The sequence below is a fragment of the Pteropus alecto genome, unplaced genomic scaffold (genome assembly GCF_000325575.1).
Source record: "Pteropus alecto unplaced genomic scaffold, ASM32557v1 scaffold146, whole genome shotgun sequence".
Taxonomy (NCBI): Eukaryota; Metazoa; Chordata; class Mammalia; order Chiroptera; family Pteropodidae; genus Pteropus; species Pteropus alecto.
In genome coordinates, this window is record NW_006442107.1 from 27,578,238 (window position 1) to 27,599,667 (window position 21,430).

Consider the following 21,430-nt stretch of genomic DNA (forward strand, 5'->3'; position numbering starts at 1 on the left):
TCCCTTTTATTTTCTAAATGAGGAGTCAGGTAAGAAGTGTAAAAATCCTAGAAATCTCCCCTTCCTAGTGTTCAGGATTCATGTCCAAATACTTTTATTGACCAGAAGCTTGACACTTAGGGCTAAATTAGGTTCTAAACGACAGACATTCTTAAGTCCTTTGTTCTGTCTGATGTGGCCGTTGTGGGTTGGCCCTCTGTGCTTGGACACACTGACACCTGTTTTCACAGATGGGTGGGGGCACACCGGTCCTTCACGCCTTCTCACCAGCATCCTCTCCCTTTCTTTAGTCAGCGTCCTGTCCCCAAGTCGCCTAGTTTCACCCCCACTGTTGGGTAAGGAATCTTCCTTCCACTGACAGCTCCGGCGTCTGCCCCAGGCGAGGGTGAAAGGCAGAGTCTATTTTCTGCCTGGGCCCCAGGATGGCCCTGGCCTGATTGCCACCTTTGACAGCCCGGCACATCCCAGCCGACTCGTGATCTGACGTAGGTGCTGAGCCTGGCTGGACTCCAGTGGTTCTGCTGTTCCTCTTACAGTTGGGAGGGAAGGGGAGTTCCTTGTGTTGAGAAAGCTGGGGATTGTGGGCAGACGGATATTTCTGTGCATCAGGGAAGCTCTCTTTCCCCTTGTCACGGTTCCAAGAAGGACGTGCCTGCCTAGATGCTACAGTGTTGTTGCAACATCCTCTAGTGACAAAGCACTACTTCCTTTTCCAAATCACCCACATCTTTCTTCTGCTCATGGCTTAGGGTAATTTCTCATAGTACTTGAATTATATTAATAACATATCATTTAGAAGAGTTTCAGATTTAAGAATCCCATGTTTATCAAGTTGCTTAATTTAAGATGTGCAAGATGTGTACGAATGAAAAAGCACGGATTTTACAAATAATGAACCATAAAGCCCAGCCAGGGGAAGGGTAGCCTGAAAGGCATATATGATGGTTTTGGCCCTCGACTTGATATCAGGGTCAGTTTAGGTCTAAGACAAGCATGGTGGACATGGAGTTTTATAAATATATAAAGGCTAAATAAACTGCGTACACTTGGACCATACTGACTCCGGACAACACATACCCTTTGACCCTGTGGGCATCTGGTGTTTGCAGTGCTCTTTAAGTTGGTGTAAATAGCAGCTACTTTTCTCCATCTTAACCTTGAATTTAGAAGTGCAGTGTTCTGAAGACTGAGATCTCCCATGGCAGCATGCAAAATCCTCTGGGAGCTTAATAAAACAAAACTCCTGGGCTCGCTCAGGAGATTCCTGCTCAACAGGGATGAGGTGAGACCCAGGAATTTGTTATTAAATTTGTAATTAAAACAATAGCCCCCTAGCTCTGGTCTTGGAAGTGGAAGGAAAGCCACCTCAGAGGCAGAAGGAGACGACAACCCAGGACAAGCTACACCTAGAAAGAAGGGGAGAAGGAGGAGGAAGGTTAGGAAAGAGACTAAAATCACCGACTTTGACACCTGCCATCAGCAAAAGGGAGACTGTGCATGTATGAGTTCATTTACTGACTGTTCTGTTCGTTATTGATCTGTCCCTCCTTAACGTTTCGATTACTGCAGCTTTATAGTAATTCTGAAAATCAGGTAGCATCGATCCTTTCTGCATTTCCGTATAAATTTTAGAATCAACTTGTGAATCTCTACCAAAAAAAAAAATTCCCAAGTGATGCTGATGCTCAGACAGGCAAGACCTCCCCCCACCCCCACTCCTGGCCGGGATTCAGATAGTAAATTACTTTCCACTTCAAGTATATGGCCACAGATTTCAACACATGCAGCTAAAGCCATATCTATATTTCCATGTTGTGCTGTTCAGGAGTGTAGCCATGCTCCCTTGTTTAGCCTGAGTCCATGGGCTTTCCGTGTGGTCATGTCTGGACTCACTTGCTTGGCTCGGCCCACTGAGCTCGGCCCTCCGGAGGGAGGGTGGGTGTGGGCTCTTCCTGGCGGAACCAGCACAGCGCTCCCTGGGACAAAGCAGAAAGGTGTTTCCTCTTCATTCTGAAGAAGGCCAGAAACAGCATTTAGGCTGCCATTTGCTCGGAGTAGAACCATCTCAGTATGAATACATGTTTTCACTTCCTTCGTTGTCAGGAGAAGAATTGAGGTTTTCTGCCAGTTGTCTCCTCAGCCTGAGAACCTGTGCAAGCCCCTCAGCGCCCTCCATTTAGGGGGCATGCCCCCTGGCCTGCTTCCACCTCTGCCCTCCTGCAGGGAAGATCAGTAACTTTCCTCAAGAAGCCCATTTCCCGTGGCCCATCCCGTGCCCGTTCAGGGTTCACAGTTCCTCTGAACTTCCTGATGAACAGGTATTTGTTGCACCTCAGTCAGTGGTGACCTGTGGGCTGATTCCCAGGAATTGAGTTTTTGCCTCTGAAAACATCTTACGTCTATTTTCTTAGCTGCCTTATGTCAACATTTTGATGGATTTTTTTTTTTTTTTTTTAAGCCAGAAGTCCTGATTAACATCTTTAAACTCCATCTACAGTTGCAGCATTTGGTTTGCAGACACCTTCCGGATGCCAGGCAGATCAGATTTCACCTCCACTGGCCTTCTAATGCACTGCACTTCACTCTCACAGTGTTTTACAATTAGGGAAGCTCACCTGCACCCATCACTTCATCTGATCGGCACCGAATTCTGCCTGGGTGACAGGAGGCATTGCAGGTTTGGCCTGTGGAATGGAGGAGGTTGATAACTTAGGTTTCAGTGGTCTTCCCACAGCCAGACCTTAAACACAGACTCTAACATCTAAGGCCAGTGTCTGTTTCCCACAGCCGCTTGTTCTGTGCCAAGATACCACTAAGTTGCCGGGAACATGCTAAGGAGCTTTAATTTTTGCAATTTAGATTCACATTGCAGCTGCCTGTCTCCAGGGTTCCCTAGCGGCTATAGGAGGCAGACAACCCAGGCTCCTTCAACAGAGTGGGGGCGTTGGTCTGCTGGAAGACATGCAGCCTTGTGGATTATTGGGGATTTTCTTAGGCAGGTCTTTGTTTCAGTAAAGTTGAAATTGGCTTTTATTAAGGACTTTAAAGGAGAGGGAGTGGCTTTTACTATTGGTTGTCAGGTCCATCCTCTGTAAGGCTGTGGCCCTGCCAGACCTGCTCATCATGGTGGCACCAGGCCACACATTGGCATCAGGACGGCACCGTTGGGCAGGTTCCTGGAACAAGAGCCAGCACATGTGTGGCTTATTCATTTCTTACCACTCGTGCTGTAGACACAGGGGCAGCAACCCTTGGCTCTTATGAAGGCCTCAATTCAAATGGTCACTCTCTGAATTACAAACAGATGTTCAATTCAGAAAGATATCAACTGCCAGAGTTATCTTTGCAGAATGAGCAAAATACTGTACAGTCTGTTTCAAGTTTGTAATAAACGTATGCATCAGACACACCACGTGACACTGTGGAGTGAGTGTGAGCTGGAGGGGCCAGGGCTGGGGACCAATTGGCTCCAGGGCAGCTTTCTGTCTCGTTACTGCTTTTGCTGTGATGTGATGGGGGGTTTGGAGCATTCAGCTCTCCATAGCAGTCGTGGATGGAGTCCCCAAGGAGATAAGTAGAAGATATTTGGCCCAAGCAGTATATTTGTTCATTCTTTTTCCTCTGCCTTCCACTGGTTATTACAAGCCTGGGTGCTGGCGGAGTGATGAGTATAAAAGAGAGAACTATCACCGTCTCTGTGAACCAGCATCGCCCTAATAGGACACTAGACTGCAATTGTTGGCAATATTAGGGTGCCAAATTTAATGGCTGGCAGGAATTTGGGTATGGGCCATAGTAACTGCCATACTTCCAGGCTTCTTTCATTCATTAAACACATAAACATCTCACTGCCACAGGCCAGGCCTTGTACATAGCCCTGAGGATAAAAGATCATTGAAATGTGTCCTCAAGTGCTCATCACCAAGCGAGAGAGGAAAGATAAGAAATTGAAAGAACCCCTAGATGCTCAAAGAGCATCATGGTTCAGAGGCAGGATTGTTCAAGCCCTACTGGGCAGATCCAGGATGGCTTCACGAAGGAGGTGGTATCTGAGCCAGGACTTCAGGGATGGGTGTGTTTCAGTGAGGGAGCCAGAAAAGGCCATTTAAGGAGTGTGAACAACAAAAGCAAAGGCACAAAGGAGTGAAGCTCAGATGAGAGCCGGGCACCAGTGAGGGTACTGAAGCCTGCAGGAGGAGATGGCAGGTGGTGTGAACACAGGACAGAGGAGATTTAACTCAATTTTATGAGCAGTGGAAAACAACTTTTATTCCCCACTGAAGAATTTTGAGCAGGGAAAAGATCACTAGAATGCTTTCTAAAGAGTACCGTGAAAAAAGTATGGAGGAGCTAAAAATATTTCAGAATTAGAATCAGCTGGACTTAGCAACCGATGGTAGTCAATATGTGTGAGTGATAAAGGAGAAGGAAGAGGAAGACACGACTGAGTGCCTGGATGAGGTGACCGGGAGAATGATGGTGGATGTCGTAGGAAGATGCAGTGGGAATGGGTAAGAAAACCAGGACCAGTTGGAAGGGCTGGACTTTTCTATTTTAAGGTACTTTGCTGAGGAAAAGTGTTTTTATTTTTAAATTTTGGATGGAGACTCCTAATCTTGGGCTAAAAGGAAGGAGCTTGTGGGAAGGAAAGAGGAATGAGAAGAGAGTGATGTTGGATGGAGCAGCTCCGAGAAGGGAAGGTAGGTGGGCGCTGGAGGCATAGGCAGAAGCATGTGCCCTGGGAGGAAGGACAACCTGAGTGAGGAGGAAGAAAGAGAAGATGGATAAGAAATAGACTCAAGCATGCTTGGATTGGAAGGGGTAGAGATAGGCCCTTGGTGAGTGTCTTTTATGATTATATTTTATAAAACTGAGTAGAACATTACTGAGAAGCTTATAATGAAAATCAGCATTGCTGCCCCCACTTCTCCTCGTTACCCTTCTCATTTTCTAAGGGCAGCCACATGCAACTCTTTGAGTTACTATTTTGCCCCTGATATTTGCCTCCATAATTCTAAATTGATTTATTAGCTTTAGATATCTCTATAAAGATTATATGTAGTATTTAGACATTTATTATTTATTAGACTAATATACAGACAGTCTATATATAAAGCTCTTTCGTGTCTCTCCCTGCTTCCCCTTCTCTTGCTCCCAATCGTTACATCGCAAAAATCAAGTCAATATTTATGCTATTATGAGTTTAAACAGCTCAATAATAGCTAAATATGATTATGTTGCTTTTTATTTTGCTCTTCATTGTAGTGTTGCATTCCTATTTGCTAGATTTTTTGTATCTGTTTTGGATTCTTACCCTTCAACACTCTCTCAATCTTATTTTCCACAGCAGAAAATGTCAGATATTTGTCAACTCCATTTTTTAAAACAAGTGACCTCCCTCTTGGAGTTCTTTCTTCATGATCCAATCTGAACTGCTTATTCTTTACACTCGCTATAAGACTTTCAACCTGAAACTTCCTTCACTACCATCCTAGAAATTTCTTGAACCTCTTTCTTATCTGACTCTTTTCTTTACTTCATGTTTCTTTCATGTGTTTCAGTGGAGCACATTTTCCAATAGCTTTTTAAGAAAGAGTGCTTGAGAATTTTTGTTTTGTTTTGTTTTAAAACATTGCATGTCTGAAAATATTTTTATTCTAGTCTCATAATTGACAGACATTTTGGCTGGGTACAGAGATCAAAGTTAACAATGATATTCCCTGAAGTTTTTGAGGCAATTGTTCTCTTGTTTTCTAGTTTATAATATTATTGTTGAGAAGCCTGATGATGACCATCTCATTCAAAGTAACTTAAAAAAAATTTTTCCCCTGAAAGCTTATAGGATTTTTCTTTCTTTTATTTTTATTTTCAGCTTTATTGAGATATAATAGACAATTAGTTGCTCGTATTTACATTGTATAATTCAGTGAGTTTTTTTTCAGTTGTCATACAATAGTATATTAGTTTCAGTTGTACAGCATAGTGATTAGAGATCTATATAACTCACAAAGTCCGCACTCCACTAAATCTAGACCCCTCTTCCTTCTTACATATTTATTACAACATTATTAACTATTTTCCTTATGCTACACTTTATATCTCCCTATTTTGTAACTATCCATTTGTACTTCTTAATCCCTTTGCCCTTTTTCACCATCCCCCCAAGCTCCTTCCCATTTAGTAGCCCTCAAAGTATTCTCTATGAGTTTGTTTCCGTTTTTGGTGTTGTCATTGTTTGTCTTGTACTTTAGATCCCACATGTACATGAAATCATGTGGTATTTGTCTTTCTCTATCTAACTTACTTCATTCAGCGCAATACCCTCTAGGTCCATCAAGGCAATATCTTTTTCCACCCCCTTTCTTTTAGTCTCTGTGTATCTTTTAATCTGAAGTGAGTATAGGCAACATATGTAGGGTCTTATTTTCTTATCCATTCAGCCACCCTATCTTTTGGTCAGAGTACTTAATTCTTTTCCATTTGAGGTACTTGCTGATAGGAATGTAGTTATTACCAGTCTTTATTCATGTTTTTGATGCATGTTTTTTCTTCTTAAAGAAGTACCACCAACATTTCCTGTACTACTGGCTTGGTGTTGATAAATTCCTTTAGCTTATTTTTGTCTGGGAAGCTCTTTATCTGTCCTTCGACTCTAAATGATAGCTTTGCTGGAAAAAATATTCTTGGTTGTAGATCCTAGGTTTTCATCATGTTGAATATTTGTGCCAAGCCCTTATGTCCTGCATAGTTTCTTTTGAGGAATCAGCTGCCAGTCTTATGGGTGCTCCCTTGTAGGTAACTAACTGCTTTTCTCTCGCTGCAGATGGTTCCTCTTTCTTGAGATTCTCTGAGCTTCTTAGGATTGTATGTCTATTTTCTTCACTAGGTGAAGGAAGTTTTACATCATTATTTCTTCAAATAGCTCTTCAGCTTCTTGTTCCCCTTCAGGTACCTCTATGACCCAGATATTTTTACATTTAATTTTGTCCCATAGGCTCCTTAAATTATTATTATAGTCTTGGCTTCTTTTTTCTTGCCATTCTGATTGGGTGTCCTTGGCTTTCCCAACCTCTATACGGGTGGTTCGATCCTTTTCTTTATCCACTCTGTTGATTCCCTCCGGTATACTCTTCATCTCAGATAATCTGTTCTTCATTTCTGACTGGTTCCCTTTTATAATTTCTATTTCCATTTTTATGTTTTTTTTTTTTTTAAATCTCTTTGTTGAAGTTCTCATTGAGTTCATCTACACTTCTCCTAAGTTTACTGAGCATCTTAATAACCATTGTTTTGAACTCTGCTTAGACTCCCTTATTCCTGGATCTCTGTTCTGTTCTCTTGTATGGTTTCTGCTTCTTTGTCTTCCCATTTTGGCTGCCTTTCTGTGTCTGTTTCTATGTACTAAGCAAAGCTCCTAAGTCTCCCAGTCTTATTAGTGCGGCTTTGTGTAGTAGGTGTCCAGTGGCACAGTCCTGAGAGGGGTTCAGCTGCAGGCCAAGTATAGCCCCAGCCTGTGCCTCTCTGGGGTCACCTGTTAAGTTTCAGCAAGCAATCTACAGATGCTGTGCTCAAGAGGCCATGCCAGAAACCGAGGCCAGCAGCCACCAGTGTGAGTCTTGGGGTTGGCTCAGTGAGGAGCACTGGACTCACTGAGGATACAGCTGGATGTGGCTTGGGCTGGGTAGGTGGGGCCGTAAGTTGGGAGGTGGAGTTTTAGGGACTTCTCTGGGCAGAGCGACCTCTATTATACAGTTCGATGATGTCTCAGCTATGGTGGTGCATTGTCTAAGCACTGGGAGCAGGAAGGGCTCAACAGATGAACAATGGATACCGCCAGCACTTCTGCCTGGGAGAAAGCCCAGGGAGAAAGCCTCGCCACCAGCTCTTACTCCAAAAATTTATTGTCCCCCTATAAGTCCCTGGTGCCCCCTGAGCAGACAACCTGGCACTGGTGCTCAGAGCAAGCAGGTCCATCTCCACGCAAGTCCGCTTGCAGACATGGCTCCTTTAAGAGGTGTCTGCAGCTGCCGGCTGCCACTGCTGTAGCCTCTGTCCCACTCAGCCACTGGGGACTGGGCAGCCTCCATCTTCGCCCCCTCCCACCTTCCACCATTGAAGTTGATTAATTATTTCTCTCCTTAGTTGTAGGGCTTCTGTTCATTTAGATCCCAGGCAACTTTCCTTGCTGTTTGCTCCGTGTTTCCATCCCAAATTTGGTGTGGTCACAAGAGGGATGAACAAAGCCTTTTTTCCGCCATTTTTAGGTGCCTCTGTAGGATTTTCCTTTATTCTCAGCATCTGAATATGCCTTGGTTTGGGTTTTTGGTTTACTAGTTCTGCTGGAATCTTTCTTCTTCTTTACTCCTGAGAAATTGCATTGTATTTGATAATCCTCTTCTTACCACCTCATCATCCCTACACTCCAGCTTTTCTGATTTTTTTTCGTTTGTTTATTGAGGAGAAAAAGACTTCTGGGTTGACTTCAAATCTTCTTATGATTTCGCTCCTATTTTCTACTATTTTGTCTTTCCATTCTGCCTTCTAAAAGATCTCGATTTTGTCTACCGACTTTCACTGAATTTTCTTATTTTGGGAAGCATATTTTTAATCAGCAAAAGCTCATCCTTATTCTCTAATTAGGTCTTTTTTTATACCAATCTATTCTTGCATCTTGGATGGTGTCTTCTGTTTTTCTGAGGGTATTTCACATTTATTTTCTTGCATTGTCTCTTTCTCCAAAGTTCCTTTTCATTAGTTGGTTAGATGGCTTGTGTTGGTCTTTGTCTTTTACATCAGAGGTTTTCCTTGCGCTTCAGGTGATCTTGACTGTGGTTCACATTTAAAGGTGAGGCATAGACAGGGTTTCATGCCTGTGAGCTTCACTGTGGAGTCAATTCGAAAACTCCTCCTATCTCTGAGCTGAGGTGATAAACAAGTGTCCTGGAAGCCGAGTGGGGGAGGGGGCTGGGAGCCTCCTAATTCACTGTGCAGACTTTGACTTAGTGTTTTCGGACGGCTCTCAATTCCTGTCCTCCACTGTGGCTGGTGTACCCTTATGTCTGGAATCCCTCCGCCAGCTTCTCTGTTAAACCCAGCAGCCCTTCTAGCCAGGGTTAAGAAGAGAATTAAGGCCTGATGCAATTCCACGGAATGGCATGAATTAACTTCTCTGCATCCAGAATGGTAGTAGCTCTGTATTAACCTTGGGAGAGTTGAGAAAGTAATCACTTGACTCATTCTCTAAAGGGCTTAAGCACTGGGTAGGAAAGGTTGTTTGTGAAATGACCTCCCTTTGGGGATAGAAGTGGGTGAGCAACCTGGCTCTGTGGGTAGTGGGGAGCATGTGTTTGGTATGCCATAGGTACCTTAGTGACTGTTAAAATCAAACTGGACAATGGGTCAGAATGCCATTACTGACTTTGTCAGGACAGACTTTGATAGCTTTGGCACCAAAGGGACCAAGGAGGTGGGGGAAGTGGCTTTTGAGGGTGGAATTTGGCCAGTGCCAGTTATTCTTAGATGCCTGTGGGCCCTCAGGAAGGCTTCCTAGTTCCAGGAACGTATTCACTGGAGGAAAGGGCAGAGCTTCCCGGCTGTGTCCCAGCACCATCCCAAGAAGGCAGGAAAATGTGAATCAGGAGGTTCCTCTGGCGGAAATCCCCTCCATTGGTGATCTTCAGGCTGTGGTGGCAAGCAAGGGGTGTCACTGCTCCTTTGGCACTTGTTTCTGCTGTAGATATGTTCCAAGTTCCCTGACACCTGCTTGGGTCACTTTAGTGTCTGTACCCAGGAGGCCCTCAGCTTCTGAAGCCATCCACAGTGACGCTGAAACTCACTTGTATGAGAGAATGTAAGTTTGCCAGTGGCAGCAGGTTCGCTTCAGTAATTTGGGATGCATCTACTTCCTTCAGTAATTTGGGATGCATTATGCTCTGAAATCAGGAAATTGTGGGTGCTAGAGCTAAGAATGGCACTGTTTTGGAGTGCAACCATCATGTAGGGAGGCTGAAAGTCCTGCTTCCTGGGCAGGGGGCTCTGACAAGCTTTCTCAATGGTTCTTGGGCCACCTGAAGGCAGCTTGCCCCAAGGTGCCCTCCACAGGTGTGAGACAGGTTGTCTCCACGCGGTGGTGGCTGCTCTCGTGTTCTCCAGGGCAGTGCCCATGGCTTCATTGATGCTAACACAGGGGCAGCCACCCAAGCACTCACTTTTAGTCTCAGAGGGGCTATGGCGGAGCAGTCAGGCCTGAGGTTTTTAACTGTGTATGTCTTTTCATTTTCCAAATGCTCAGCAGACGAGCCCTCAGAAACGCCCCCGCCTCCGCCCCGAGGGAAGGCCCCGCAGGCCCCTGAGAGGCCTCCACAGCTGGCAGAGGCCCCCACGGAGCCATCTCATCCAGAGCTGACCCCTCCGTCACTGCCAAGGCCCGGTGCGCTCCCACCTCCCGAGGACCCTGAACAACGGCTGCACACAGGCCAGCAGCCTGTCCTGCCTGAGAGGCCACCACAGCTGCTGCCCCCACCAGCATGGCCTAGCTGGACAGGGCTGCCGTTCTTGCCTGGCTCCACTGGGGTCATTATGGAGACTGGAGAGGCTGGGCCTCCGGGGAGGCTGGGCGTGTCCGGGAAGGGCCTGCCCCACGGGGTGGATGGCCACACCAGGCAGGTGCCCATTCCCAGTGCTGAAGGCTTCGCTGGAGCACCAGGTGAGTAAGGCTCACAGTTGCTGCTGCTGCTGGACACATCTGAGCACAGGGCGTGAATATAGGAGGGGCATCCTGAGCCTCAGGGATCTGCTGCAGGGGCTTTATGGGTCCAGGGACCAGCCTTCAGGGGACAAGTTCCAAAACTTAGTTCTCCAAAGGTGATGAGGTCCTGAGGGACCAGTTTATGCTAATTGAACCCCCAGAGCCTGGGGCATTCCAGGGATAGTGTAATAAAGTACTTAGAGTTGCCCCATGGGCTGGAATACCTGGGTCATGGGCCGGCTCGTTGATCTTCTCAGCAGAAAATGTACCTGGGAAACCAAATGTGTACTGGGAGCTGGTGTAGCAGCAAAGACAGCTGCATGTCAGAGTGGATGGGTTGGAAGGTTCTAGCACAAATCCCAGCTGTGTCATCACAAGCTTCCTCGCCTGAAATTCAGCTCCTTCACCTGCAGAATAAAGATAGTAATAGGACCTCAGGGGGTTACTGTGAGGGTGGAGGAGGGAAGCCTAGTTCAGTGCTTGGCTAGTAAGTGCTCCATGTGAGTTGTCAGCACCACTGGGGGCAGGTGGTGGTGGGGGTGATGGTGTTGGGTAAAGGGAGCCAGTATTTGTGGGATCCCCACTGCCTGCCAAGAACTGAACCAGGTGCTCAATCTCCTGACAGCGCTCTGAAGTTGATATTAGTTCTAATTACAGATGAGGAAACTGAGGCTCAGGGCTAAGACATGTAAACAAATAGTGCTGGACAGTTTGTTTCGTTAGTTTTACGCATCATGGATGCTTATACATTGTTGGGCTATTGTCTGTGCATCCCTCCTTCCATCCATGCATCCATGTAAAAAAACACTACGTTCAGTCTAGCTGGAGGCAGGCAACACTAGAGGGCAAGTGTGCTGGCTGGCATGTGAGTCTGATCCGTCTGTGGACTTCTCCGTGGCTTGAGAAGCCCAGCATCTCATCTTTCTCCTTGCATTCTCCCAGCCATCATACCTCCAGGGCCATCTCTGCCCGGGATAAGTGGGTTAGGAAGAAGGCACTGCGGGTACAACTATGCCTCTGTTTCTAGGAAGACAGCTTGGAGTGGGCGCCCTTGCTCTATGTGTATTTAAAGAAATAGTGTGAGGAGCAGGGAGAAAAAGGGGACTCCCAAAAATGAGATGCTGTTTAGGATTTTGTTCGATATTCCATTCTCATTTTTTTTTTCCAGGATACCCCAGGTCACCTCCTATAGCCTCTCCAGGTACGTTTGCTGAGAGACCAGGCAGGAGGCCGGTTCTCCTCGCCATGTCCTTCTTCCTCTCTTCGGGCTATTAGTGTGGGTAAAGACCGGGGCCCAGCCCTTCCCCACCCACCAGCCATGGGACAGGGTTTCTGCTGACTGCAGTGGACCAAGTTCCCCCAGGGTTTGCTTCCCAGAGAGGGTCACAGTCATGCCTGAAACAAGGGGTTTTCCCTCATGCATCATCCCAGCTCATGGAGTTTCCTGAGAAACTGTGTGGGCCTCTGCCTGGTGTGGCCCTGACAAGCGTTCTGGGGTCCAAGTTTAAGCAGCTCCCTAGATTATTCCCATTATCCACTCCCTGACCACCCCTGTCCCACCAACACACACACAGATGTATGATGCACAAAGCCTCCCACCTCTGCACACAGCATCACATAGCCTGCTCTCACAAAGATATTCAGTCTCATAGTCAGCCTCAGCCCCCTCTTTGCCACACACACTCCCAGTGAGAGCCTGTCCAACTAACTGCTCAGCTGCTCTCGCTGCTGACCTGACAAGGTCTGTCTGGCTCTAGAGTGTGAGGACGGTTTGTGCCTGTGGATGCTTTACCACTTAAAGACAAAATAAAGCGGTGAGGCCGCCTCTCGGCACAGGCCCTGACCATTTGCCTGCGAACACGTGTCCTCTGTTCCAGGGCTTGTGGCACCTTCTCTGGTGTCTTTCTCTGCGGGGCTCACCCAGAAGCCTTTCCCCAGCGATGGGGGCGTCGTCCTCTTTAACAAAGTGCTGGTCAATGATGGGGACGTGTACAACCCCAACACTGGTAAGTACTGAGGGGCGTGCTCTCTGGGGTGCTGGGGCGGGAGGTGCCCCAGCAGCTGAGGGCCCTGGACGGGGCAGCTGGCAGTGTTGCTGTTCCCCGTTGTGGGTTTTTGTGAAAGAGTTTCCAGCTCACAGGCTGTAGGGAGGGTGGATGTGCAGTGACATTTCCCAGTCGTGAGGTCAGCAAACCAGCCTCCGCCATGGGAATTATTGTTCAACTGATTATGGAGCTTGTTAGCTTTCCCAGCCTCGGCCGCAGAGAGGTTCTCTTTCTTGCAGTCTGTCGTCCTCACACCCTGGGACACCTCGCCCAACCTCTTTCAGGAGCTTGTGGTTTATGATGAACACAGCCAGAAAAGGGACAGCGTTCTTTCCAGCAGGGCGGCCTTGGGTGTGGGGTTTCCTGCTCTGAAATAGAATCGTGTTCTGGATTCTGCCTGCAGCACCCATGTCGTCCCCCAGCCCATGGGAATAGTGAGGACAGAGGTAACCCTAGGTTCCTGTAGTACAGGTTCCCTCCTTCCTGCCAGCCTACCACTTCAGGGCCTGGGCTTCTGTCCCCGGGGTCTGGAGGCACAGCCCTTTCCATCAGGCCAGATATGGGCATCTGGTCTACTGTGTCAGGGCCCACCTGGCCCACTGATGTCTCCTGAGGTGTGCCTGGGGCAGATCAGGGCTGAGCCCTGAGGAAGGTGCTCAGGTGCCAGGTGGCCTGGGGATCTTTCCTGGGGAGCATGGAGACCTCTGAGGAGTATCTAGGCTCTGGGACTGTCAAGTGCCAGCAGACCAGGGTGCCCACACCGTGCTCGCAGGGCCTGCATGCATGTGACGGTGGATTTCTGGAAGGCTGTTGGCACATGGAATTGAGTTCTTTCTGGGCAGATGTTAGCCATCACCCTCATGTTTACCCTGCCTGGCCACTGTCAAGTTAAATCCCACCTGTTCTTAGGATGGTGGTTCTTAAGGGTTAGCATAAAATTCTCCTGCAGAACCTGGAAAAATGGGTCTTCTAGGCTGACTGGAGGGAAGCTCAGGACCATTTCTAAGCCACTCCCGAGGCTCCAAGGTATGCAGGCTGCCGTCTGGCAAGTGCTGCTTTGGCTTTCAACTCAAGTATGGCTTCCTCTGGCACCCTCACTTCCTGCTGCCTTGGTAGTGGACAGCTTGTCCACTCTTCAGGTCAGGGGATCTTTGTAAGCAGGGATGCCACTCCTCCCATGATCCCAGGATGTCTAGTACCTTTCTCATTGAGCAGATCCTCGGTAAAGGAAATTCTGGGTGACCCTGAGTGAGGCTTCACTCCAGGAAGACTCTGAGGGAACTTGAACGCCAGATGTCTCAGTAAAGATTCCTGAGACTCCTAGAGCTTTAGGTTTCTATTAAAAGCTGGGGAAGAGAGCTGGATGGCCTAACATTTTTCAGGGTGGATTGGAGACCCAGCCCAAGATTTCTTCTCAGCTCCAGGCCCCCATTCTGTCAGTTCTTGGATGTGAGAAGCAGAAGACAGTGTCTCACAATGAGGATTGGGTCAGTGGCAAAGAGCAGTGCACGCTAAGGGGACCACTGGGTGGGTGTAGATGGGCTACCTCCCAAGCGTTAACCTGTTGCACAGGGCTGTGCTGGGGTTCCATCAGCACAGGTGTCTGCCTTCTTCCTCCCAGGGATCTTCACGGCTCCATACGATGGGCGCTACCTGATCACAGCCACCCTCACTCCTGAGAGGGACGCGTATGTGGAAGCTGTCCTGTCGGTCTCCAATGCCAGTGTGGCCCAGTTGCACACAGCCGGCTACAAGAGAGAATTCCTGGAATATCACCGGCCCCAAGGAAGTTTGCACACTTGCGGGGGCCCAGGGGCATTCCATCTTATTGTGCACTTAAAGGCAGGAGATGGTGTCAACATCGTGGTGACAGGGGGCAGGTTGGCTCACACGGACTTCGATGAAATGTACTCCACATTTAGTGGGGTTTTCTTATATCCTTTCCTTTCTCACCTCTAGGGTGCAGGGGAATGGGGGAAAAGAGTTGTAAGAACTGGAAAGCTTTAATATATTCAGTTTATGTATGTAACTGGAACACTGGTCTAGTTTTCTAGACATCCCACCACTTCCCCCAAGGTAAAGAAAGGCCTTACCTGGCTGTAGAGGCCACCATACCTTAGAGTTCCCCAGCAGGCAGCAAGGAGTTCTCCAGCAAGGTTAACATGGCCACCAGTTTGTCACTCCGAGGGATAGCTGAAAAGTTGGACATACCTCTACCTGTAAGTCAGGTCCTCCCTGTCTCTCACACTTCCGGCTCTGTGCCAAGGGGCCTGAGCTGGGCCTATAGGGTGCCAACTGTGGAGACTCAAACTGCTACTCTGTAGGGCTGTCACAGAATCACATCCTGATAGAGAAGGAAGAGCTGCTGGATACAGGCCTGAGAAGAGGCGGGCTGGCCAAAATTGGTACCTGTGGCTAGTCTACAAGAAAGCAAACCTGTCACCAACTAAGTTTATTTACATGGCATGCAGGAGAGAAGTTTAAACACTGAAGTGCTGAAATGGCACATAGTACCACTCAGAGACCTGAGGTTTACAGTCTGGGCTGTCCCGGGTTTGGTGCACCACTGCTCACCCGAGCCTCTGCCCAGCTGTGCAGGGATGCATGAGACTGTATCACTTGTTTGGCTCCTTGAATGACAAGTACAATTTAAGTGCAAAGACAGGGAGTGCCAATAAAGATGTAAAACCACTAAACCATTTCAAGTTACTTACGTCTGGTGCCTTATGGATGGAGAGTTACTTAAAAGCAAACTGCAGAAAGGTAATTGACTTTTCGATGGCCATAGAAAGTAAGCTTGAATAAATTAACCTCAACTGTTTACCCCACACCATCCAAGCTGTATACTTGGTTGTTTTTCCGCTTGTAAAGACAGATAAGATGTGCTTGGAGGCCTCCATGCGAGCCACACAGCCACACAAAGGCTCCTCCAGGGGATGCTGGGAATTCACATCTCATCAGCAGCTGCCCAGGCTAATGAGAGCGCTGAAGGCCCAGCCCACACAGATGCAGCTTTAACTAGGGACCCTAGGCAACGAGAGGCCCAACATAAAGCTTGAGTACACGCTGAAAGCTGAGATCATCTGAGAAAAGCAGGCATCTTCCCATGGAGAGCACGTTGTGTTCCAGGGAAGGCCAGGCAGATTACTCCCTTCCCAGCAGCCACGGAAACCTCTAGGCGCACCAGAACCTTAGCACCAGGGGTCTCTGCTCAGGTTAGTAAACTCTGTCAGACCAGAGCCACTGGGGGAGGCAAGTGCCCTAGCGCCTCAGGGAAAGATCTGGACTGTAGACTTGTTTCCCTGGCCTGGCCTGGCCTGAATCAAGCCACCAGATACTCTCATGCTGTAAAAACTACTTTGCGTTTCCAAGACTGCCTGCAAACGAGATCACAGGGTGGCCACTGGACACTGCAAAGAGCCTTCTTCACCCCCTCCCTCAGCTAGGGAGCAGTGACCAAGAACCTGAGGGTTTGCTGTTTTAGTATTTTAAAGTCTGGGACTCTCTTTTGCAGTCTGGGACTGCAAGTGAGACATGTAAACCAAGCCCTAGGACTTAATGGGCCACAGGGTTATAACCTCTAAAATAAAGTCCAGGAGCAGGGTGGAAGAATGGCATCCTCATCCCATTTCTCCAGCTGGTAACTGGGTAAAAGTGGCTGTCAGAGTATTGCTGGTTTCCTAGAAATGACTCATAGGAAAAACCCCAATGCAATGGAGCATTTTCAGGAAAACCCAGTTGGCGTGTGCACACGCTTTTGCTCTCTTCTGCACACCCCCTTGTAAAGACCATACTTGGTGCCTAAGGGGACACAAGCACAATAGTAGAAAAGGCAGAGATGAAGAAGGTAGTGACTACTTTTCATTTTTTCTACTCTAGATGGTTCTCTAGAGCACCATGTAACACTTGGTCCTCCTCTCTCAGTGCATCCTGATGACTCATTAACTGAAAAGGTGAATTTCAGCTGTATCTTCAAGACAGGCAAAGTAGGCAGTCTAATCACAGCAAGTCCTACCTTCACTTCGGGATGAAATAGGATGAAAGCTGGATTGTGACTCATTTAGAGAAGCATCTTTCAAAAGGGAAAGGCAGAGAGAAAACACAAGGTCACCTGTGAGCAGCCCCAAGCTGTGTGGCTGCAAGTGAGACATGTAAACCAAGCCCTAGGACTTAATGGGCCACAGGGTTATAACCTCTAAAATAAAGTTGTTGCTGAGAAAAAGGTCAGGGCACTTAAGGTCAGCAAAGAGAGGACTGGGACATGTTTTCTCCCCTGCATGAAACATTAGCAAATGGCCTCATTTAAATGATTAAAAACACAATGATCCCAGCAATAAAGAATATAAATCAATGCAGACTGCATTTAAAATCATTTCCACATTAGCACATTTAGTTTTCTTAGTGACTGTATCATCTTTTCAACTGTTTCTCACAATTTGCAGTTTGAAAGGAAACAGGTATTGTGATCAGAGACAAACCCAAATCTACACTTGTAAATCTAAAACACGGCTTTGCACCTCTCTACTTTCTAAACATATATACCAGCCTTCCCTGTACTGTCCTATCAAAGGGGAAGAAAAAGAAAGATACATGCAAATGAAGGGGTGCAGCGTACAGCGGAAGGAAGCTGCAGCTGGGACAGGCCCTCTGAGAGCTCAGGGATGGAACCTACACTGCTCCTCCCTGAAGCACTCAAAGCTGTTCTGAGTAAAAGCCATTTCCTTTATAATCAACTTCTCTGAGCTCTTCCTTTGTCTTCCCAAAATCCACCCCAAAGAGCCCCAGTGTCCTTCCCCGACCTCTCACCCAGCCATCACTGCATGGCAAACAGGCACGAAGCAAGAGCTTTCCCACACTTGAAGGCACACCCGCAAAGAAGTCTTCTGGGATTCAACATGTTCAGCACATGCGGCATCTGGCAGGGTCTGGTGATCTGACACAAAGATGCTCATTTAAATAATACGTGGGATGTGGGTTTTGATCCAAGATCACTGTGACTCTAAGCTGATGAAAACATCAGGATTGGTCAGTAGTACTCACCCTAAGAAAAGTTTTAATGAAAGGTGGGGTGGCTCTGAGTGGGATTCTCAGGGGACCCCTGAAAGGCTGAGGGGTGGGTTAGAAATACGCCTAGAGAATACCAGTGAGAACACACCAGAAATTACATATGTATAAATGACTCATTCCCTGGCAGAACCTACAAAGCAAGAGTTCAGTTCCTAAGAGTGAAGCCTCACTTTTGGAGTCAGGTTTTATAAAAACAAGCACCCAAAATAAGCCCTTTCTGTACACAAATTTAAGTGTCAGCGAAGATCAAAATGCTAATTTATGGAAATTATCAATTTCTGGCAAGAGTACAGAGAAGACGGTTTAAATGTCCTCTGAAGGAAAGAGTCAAATGCATTCGGTTTATGTTTGTTTATTGTTGTAACATTTTGTTTTGAACATCAAACACTGCACCAAAATATGAGCCATATCTTAAGACAACTGTCTTTGCCATAACTAAGAGTACTGGACTGATGTTTACAATTAATTTTTGACAACTTAAAACTTATTAGTGGCACCGCTATCTAATAATCAAATACTTCATCATAGACTGTAATTATTAAATTAAAAGAACAAAGTTTCCCTCTCCTTTTCTTACTTTTAAAACAAACCAAAAAAGTTTTCACCTGGAAAGAGCACTTACTTTAAAAACTCAACTTTAAACTAGCTTTATTAAACCCAGCATGCTCTAAAACAGGGGAAAACAAGACTTCCCAGAGTAAATGATATTGAAAAGATGTTAAAAATCCCTGGAAAAGTCTGTTTTCACCAACTTGCAAAAAAGGAGAAAGTTTACTTACCTATTTTTAAAAGGTCTTGTCTGCACCTTCAAGAACCGTGTGGAAGGCCATGCGCCATCTTACAGGGCACAAGTACTTCCAGCCACTGACTAGCTGCGATTCTCCAGCCATTCTACCTGTGACTGTTAGCAGCTTTCATTTTAGGACATCATAGTAGTAAGCTTTTCCTTTTTCCAGTTGAAAACTATGCAGATGCTTTTAAGCAGAGCAAACACAGTACTCATACACAGAGCTACGTGGGCATGCTCGGGCCCACACGTACACTTCCTAATGCCTGGTAAGATGTCCATGCCAAGGGTGCACAAGCTTCAGATATGAAAGTCAGGTTGAGCTGGGAAATGGGAAAGGGGCCATGGCCATTTCAGCAGTGAAGCAACCAAGAGGATGACTCAGAAGGGCTCAATCTGCCTGCAATCTCCCCGTGACACTGTTCTGAGAGCAGCATGCAGCTAATGTGTCTTCATTTACTCACTATCGTAAGGACCTGTGTACAAACACACTCAAGGGCATCTCTCTTTCACAGAAAGAACACATGTCATTTGTACCAAATGGCAATGGATTTTCAGCACAAACAATACTTTCGTAACACTACAGTAATAGTAATCATCTACTTTTCAGCAAGAGGGACTCCTTTAAGGAAAAAGACTCGTAATTAGTGTGCCCATTGGATCAATCTGCAGCAATGGAATGACAGTCTAGCACTTAGGACCACTGGGACAGAGGGACTGGCTGCCCTCAGTGCAGGCCCAGCAGACCTGGATTCCCAGGTTGGACCTGCTAAGAAGGTCCATGAGTCCAGAGACAAAGAAACTGTCTAGTCAAAAACCCTTTAAAGAACAACTTATAAAGGAATACAGAAAGTGTATATTAAGGTTTTCCATCCGGCACATATGCAGAGGCCCAACTAAGCTGGTTAAACGCATGAAGCTCATGTTCTTCTAAAGCAAACACGGTCGAGGACACCGACAGCACCTATGAGGTGAAGTAACCGCATGGACACCATACTAGGGACTGAATTCAATACCTGGGCAGAACTTCACATAAACATAATCTATAGTTTCCCTACCTACTGTACATAAATAAACTCTTTAAACTAGTCCCTGACCTACTTAAGGCGGGAAGGTTTGCACTGGAGGAAGTGTATGTCACTCCCCCTCTGGGAACATACGCCTCCAGGTTCTGCCACTGAGACCGTGTTTGAGGACTTCACCATGGTCTCTGCATCCAACAGCACTAGGAAAACGGCTAAGTCAGGGCCTTTCAACTCTCCAATCTGGAAAAATAACCACTCCCATTTCTCCATATTTACATTAGTGTTATTTTGGGTGGAGCACACTAAAAGGAGGAAAGCCCCCAATACGAGTACAGGGAAAAGCAGAGCCGGAAATGGAAACCATCCCGAGCGGGGTGGTGCCTAGACCCGCAGCTGTCTCTCTGCTCTGGAACCTGGCTCACTGCCTTCTTACCAACAGACCTATGTTTGGTCATTTTTGGTCCCCTGAAAGCCACCTAACAATTCTCTTGATTCTAACACCTAGCCTGATAGCTCCAGGGTCTCCCAGCTCTGGAAGGGTTTATGGGACAGAACCTGATGTGTCTGCTCAGACTCTGACATGAGCACATTATAACCAGGCCAGGAAACTGAGCTGCCAGCAGAAGGGCGGAGAACAAGGCCCTTCCCAGAGCCAGCACAAGTATACACACCTGCACTTCCAAGGCCTCCCTGAAAGCAGAGCTGTTCTTTGCTGTTTAACCAATTCCCACTGTTAGTTCTTACAAACATCAAACATATCCCGCAAAACTGTTTCTTCTGGCTAGTCCAAGACATAACTTATGGGTCTCCCATCATGGAGCAGTCAGATGAGAAGGTGATGATCTGAGGGGCTTTTCTCCAGAAGCCCCCGTCTGTGGGGATGGGATGCGTGGCCTAGGCCTCCGCCCAGCGGCTGTTCCAGTTCAGTGCAGCAGGGAAGGAGGAGCACAAAGAAGAAATGTGTATGGATGGCTGAACCAACATCACGACCTGGCTCTGTAGCAGTTCGGTGGACCCTGATACCCTGAAGAAAGCCCTGGTTTTAGAGAGAACACTTTCAACTGCCCAGTAGAAATGATAATACTTTACTTTGTGCAATATTTTGGTCCACTCTTATTTAGCTTCTTTCTTCCTTTTAAATTATGCGATTAAAGGAGCACCCAGCACACAACTCCACACGGAGCGTGTGTGAGGGTCGACCAATGACAGGAGCCCAGGTCTCCAGTCTCAGGTCTGACCTCCCCTTACTTCTTCCGCTGGGGCACGAAGTTGCAACCGGGCTAAGCCCGGGAGGGTGAAGGAGATGGCAGTTCCAGCTCCAGGAGCTCTCCTGGTCCCTGCTGCTGCCCAGCTGTCAATACGGGTCTTATCCCGCACAAGTGGCTGGGAGGGGAGCCCAGTGCTCTCTGTCCAGCAGAAGTGCAGGTCACCTTCCCTTGTTGCAAAACGAGCGACTGAGGACCTCCCCTGGAGGTGCTGCCTCAGGCCAGGTCATCCAGGTCTACTTTGGGGATTGGGTCTCGCCAGTAGCAGAAGGAGCTGAACTCTGGGCATGGAAAGGCAGAATTCTGTTCCTTATTGAGAAGTGGGAACACGTGCTCCACGAGCTCGCTCAGTCTGTGATACCTAGAAGGGATTGGGAAAGAAACACACGAACTGTTACTGTGAAGTTGACCTAAGAGCAGAGATTGCAGGTTGTAAAGCTAGTAATTCAGATTCCTCTGATGGAAAGGACCCAAGATAGGCCTCCGTCCCTTCC

At 47.2% G+C, this 21,430-nt stretch overlaps 2 protein-coding genes across 4 annotated transcripts in view; one reads left to right on the plus strand and one right to left on the minus strand.

Moving 5' to 3' along the window:
- EMILIN2 (elastin microfibril interfacer 2) overlaps nucleotides 1–15,620 on the plus strand; it is a 49,840-nt gene extending 34,220 nt beyond the window's left edge. For 2 of the 3 annotated variants that reach the window (XM_025038668.1, XM_006920054.3), the window contains 4 exons: nucleotides 10,292–10,705; nucleotides 11,916–11,948; nucleotides 12,625–12,753; nucleotides 14,414–15,620. In XM_025038668.1, the coding sequence (XP_024894436.1) occupies nucleotides 10,292–10,705; nucleotides 11,916–11,948; nucleotides 12,625–12,753; nucleotides 14,414–14,751 (914 nt within the window). In that variant the 3' untranslated portion in view covers nucleotides 14,752–15,620. The remainder of the gene's footprint in view (nucleotides 1–10,291; nucleotides 10,706–11,915; nucleotides 11,949–12,624; nucleotides 12,754–14,413) is intronic. The other variant, XM_025038667.1, reaches the window with a different exon arrangement.
- A 2,575-nt stretch (nucleotides 15,621–18,195) lies between these two features.
- Nucleotides 18,196–21,430, minus strand: part of LPIN2 (lipin 2) — a 31,323-nt gene continuing 28,088 nt past the window's right edge. Inside the window, exon 19 of the mRNA XM_025038669.1 lies at nucleotides 18,196–21,297. Coding sequence (XP_024894437.1) covers nucleotides 21,153–21,297 — 145 coding nt within the window. The 3' untranslated portion in view covers nucleotides 18,196–21,152. The remainder of the gene's footprint in view (nucleotides 21,298–21,430) is intronic.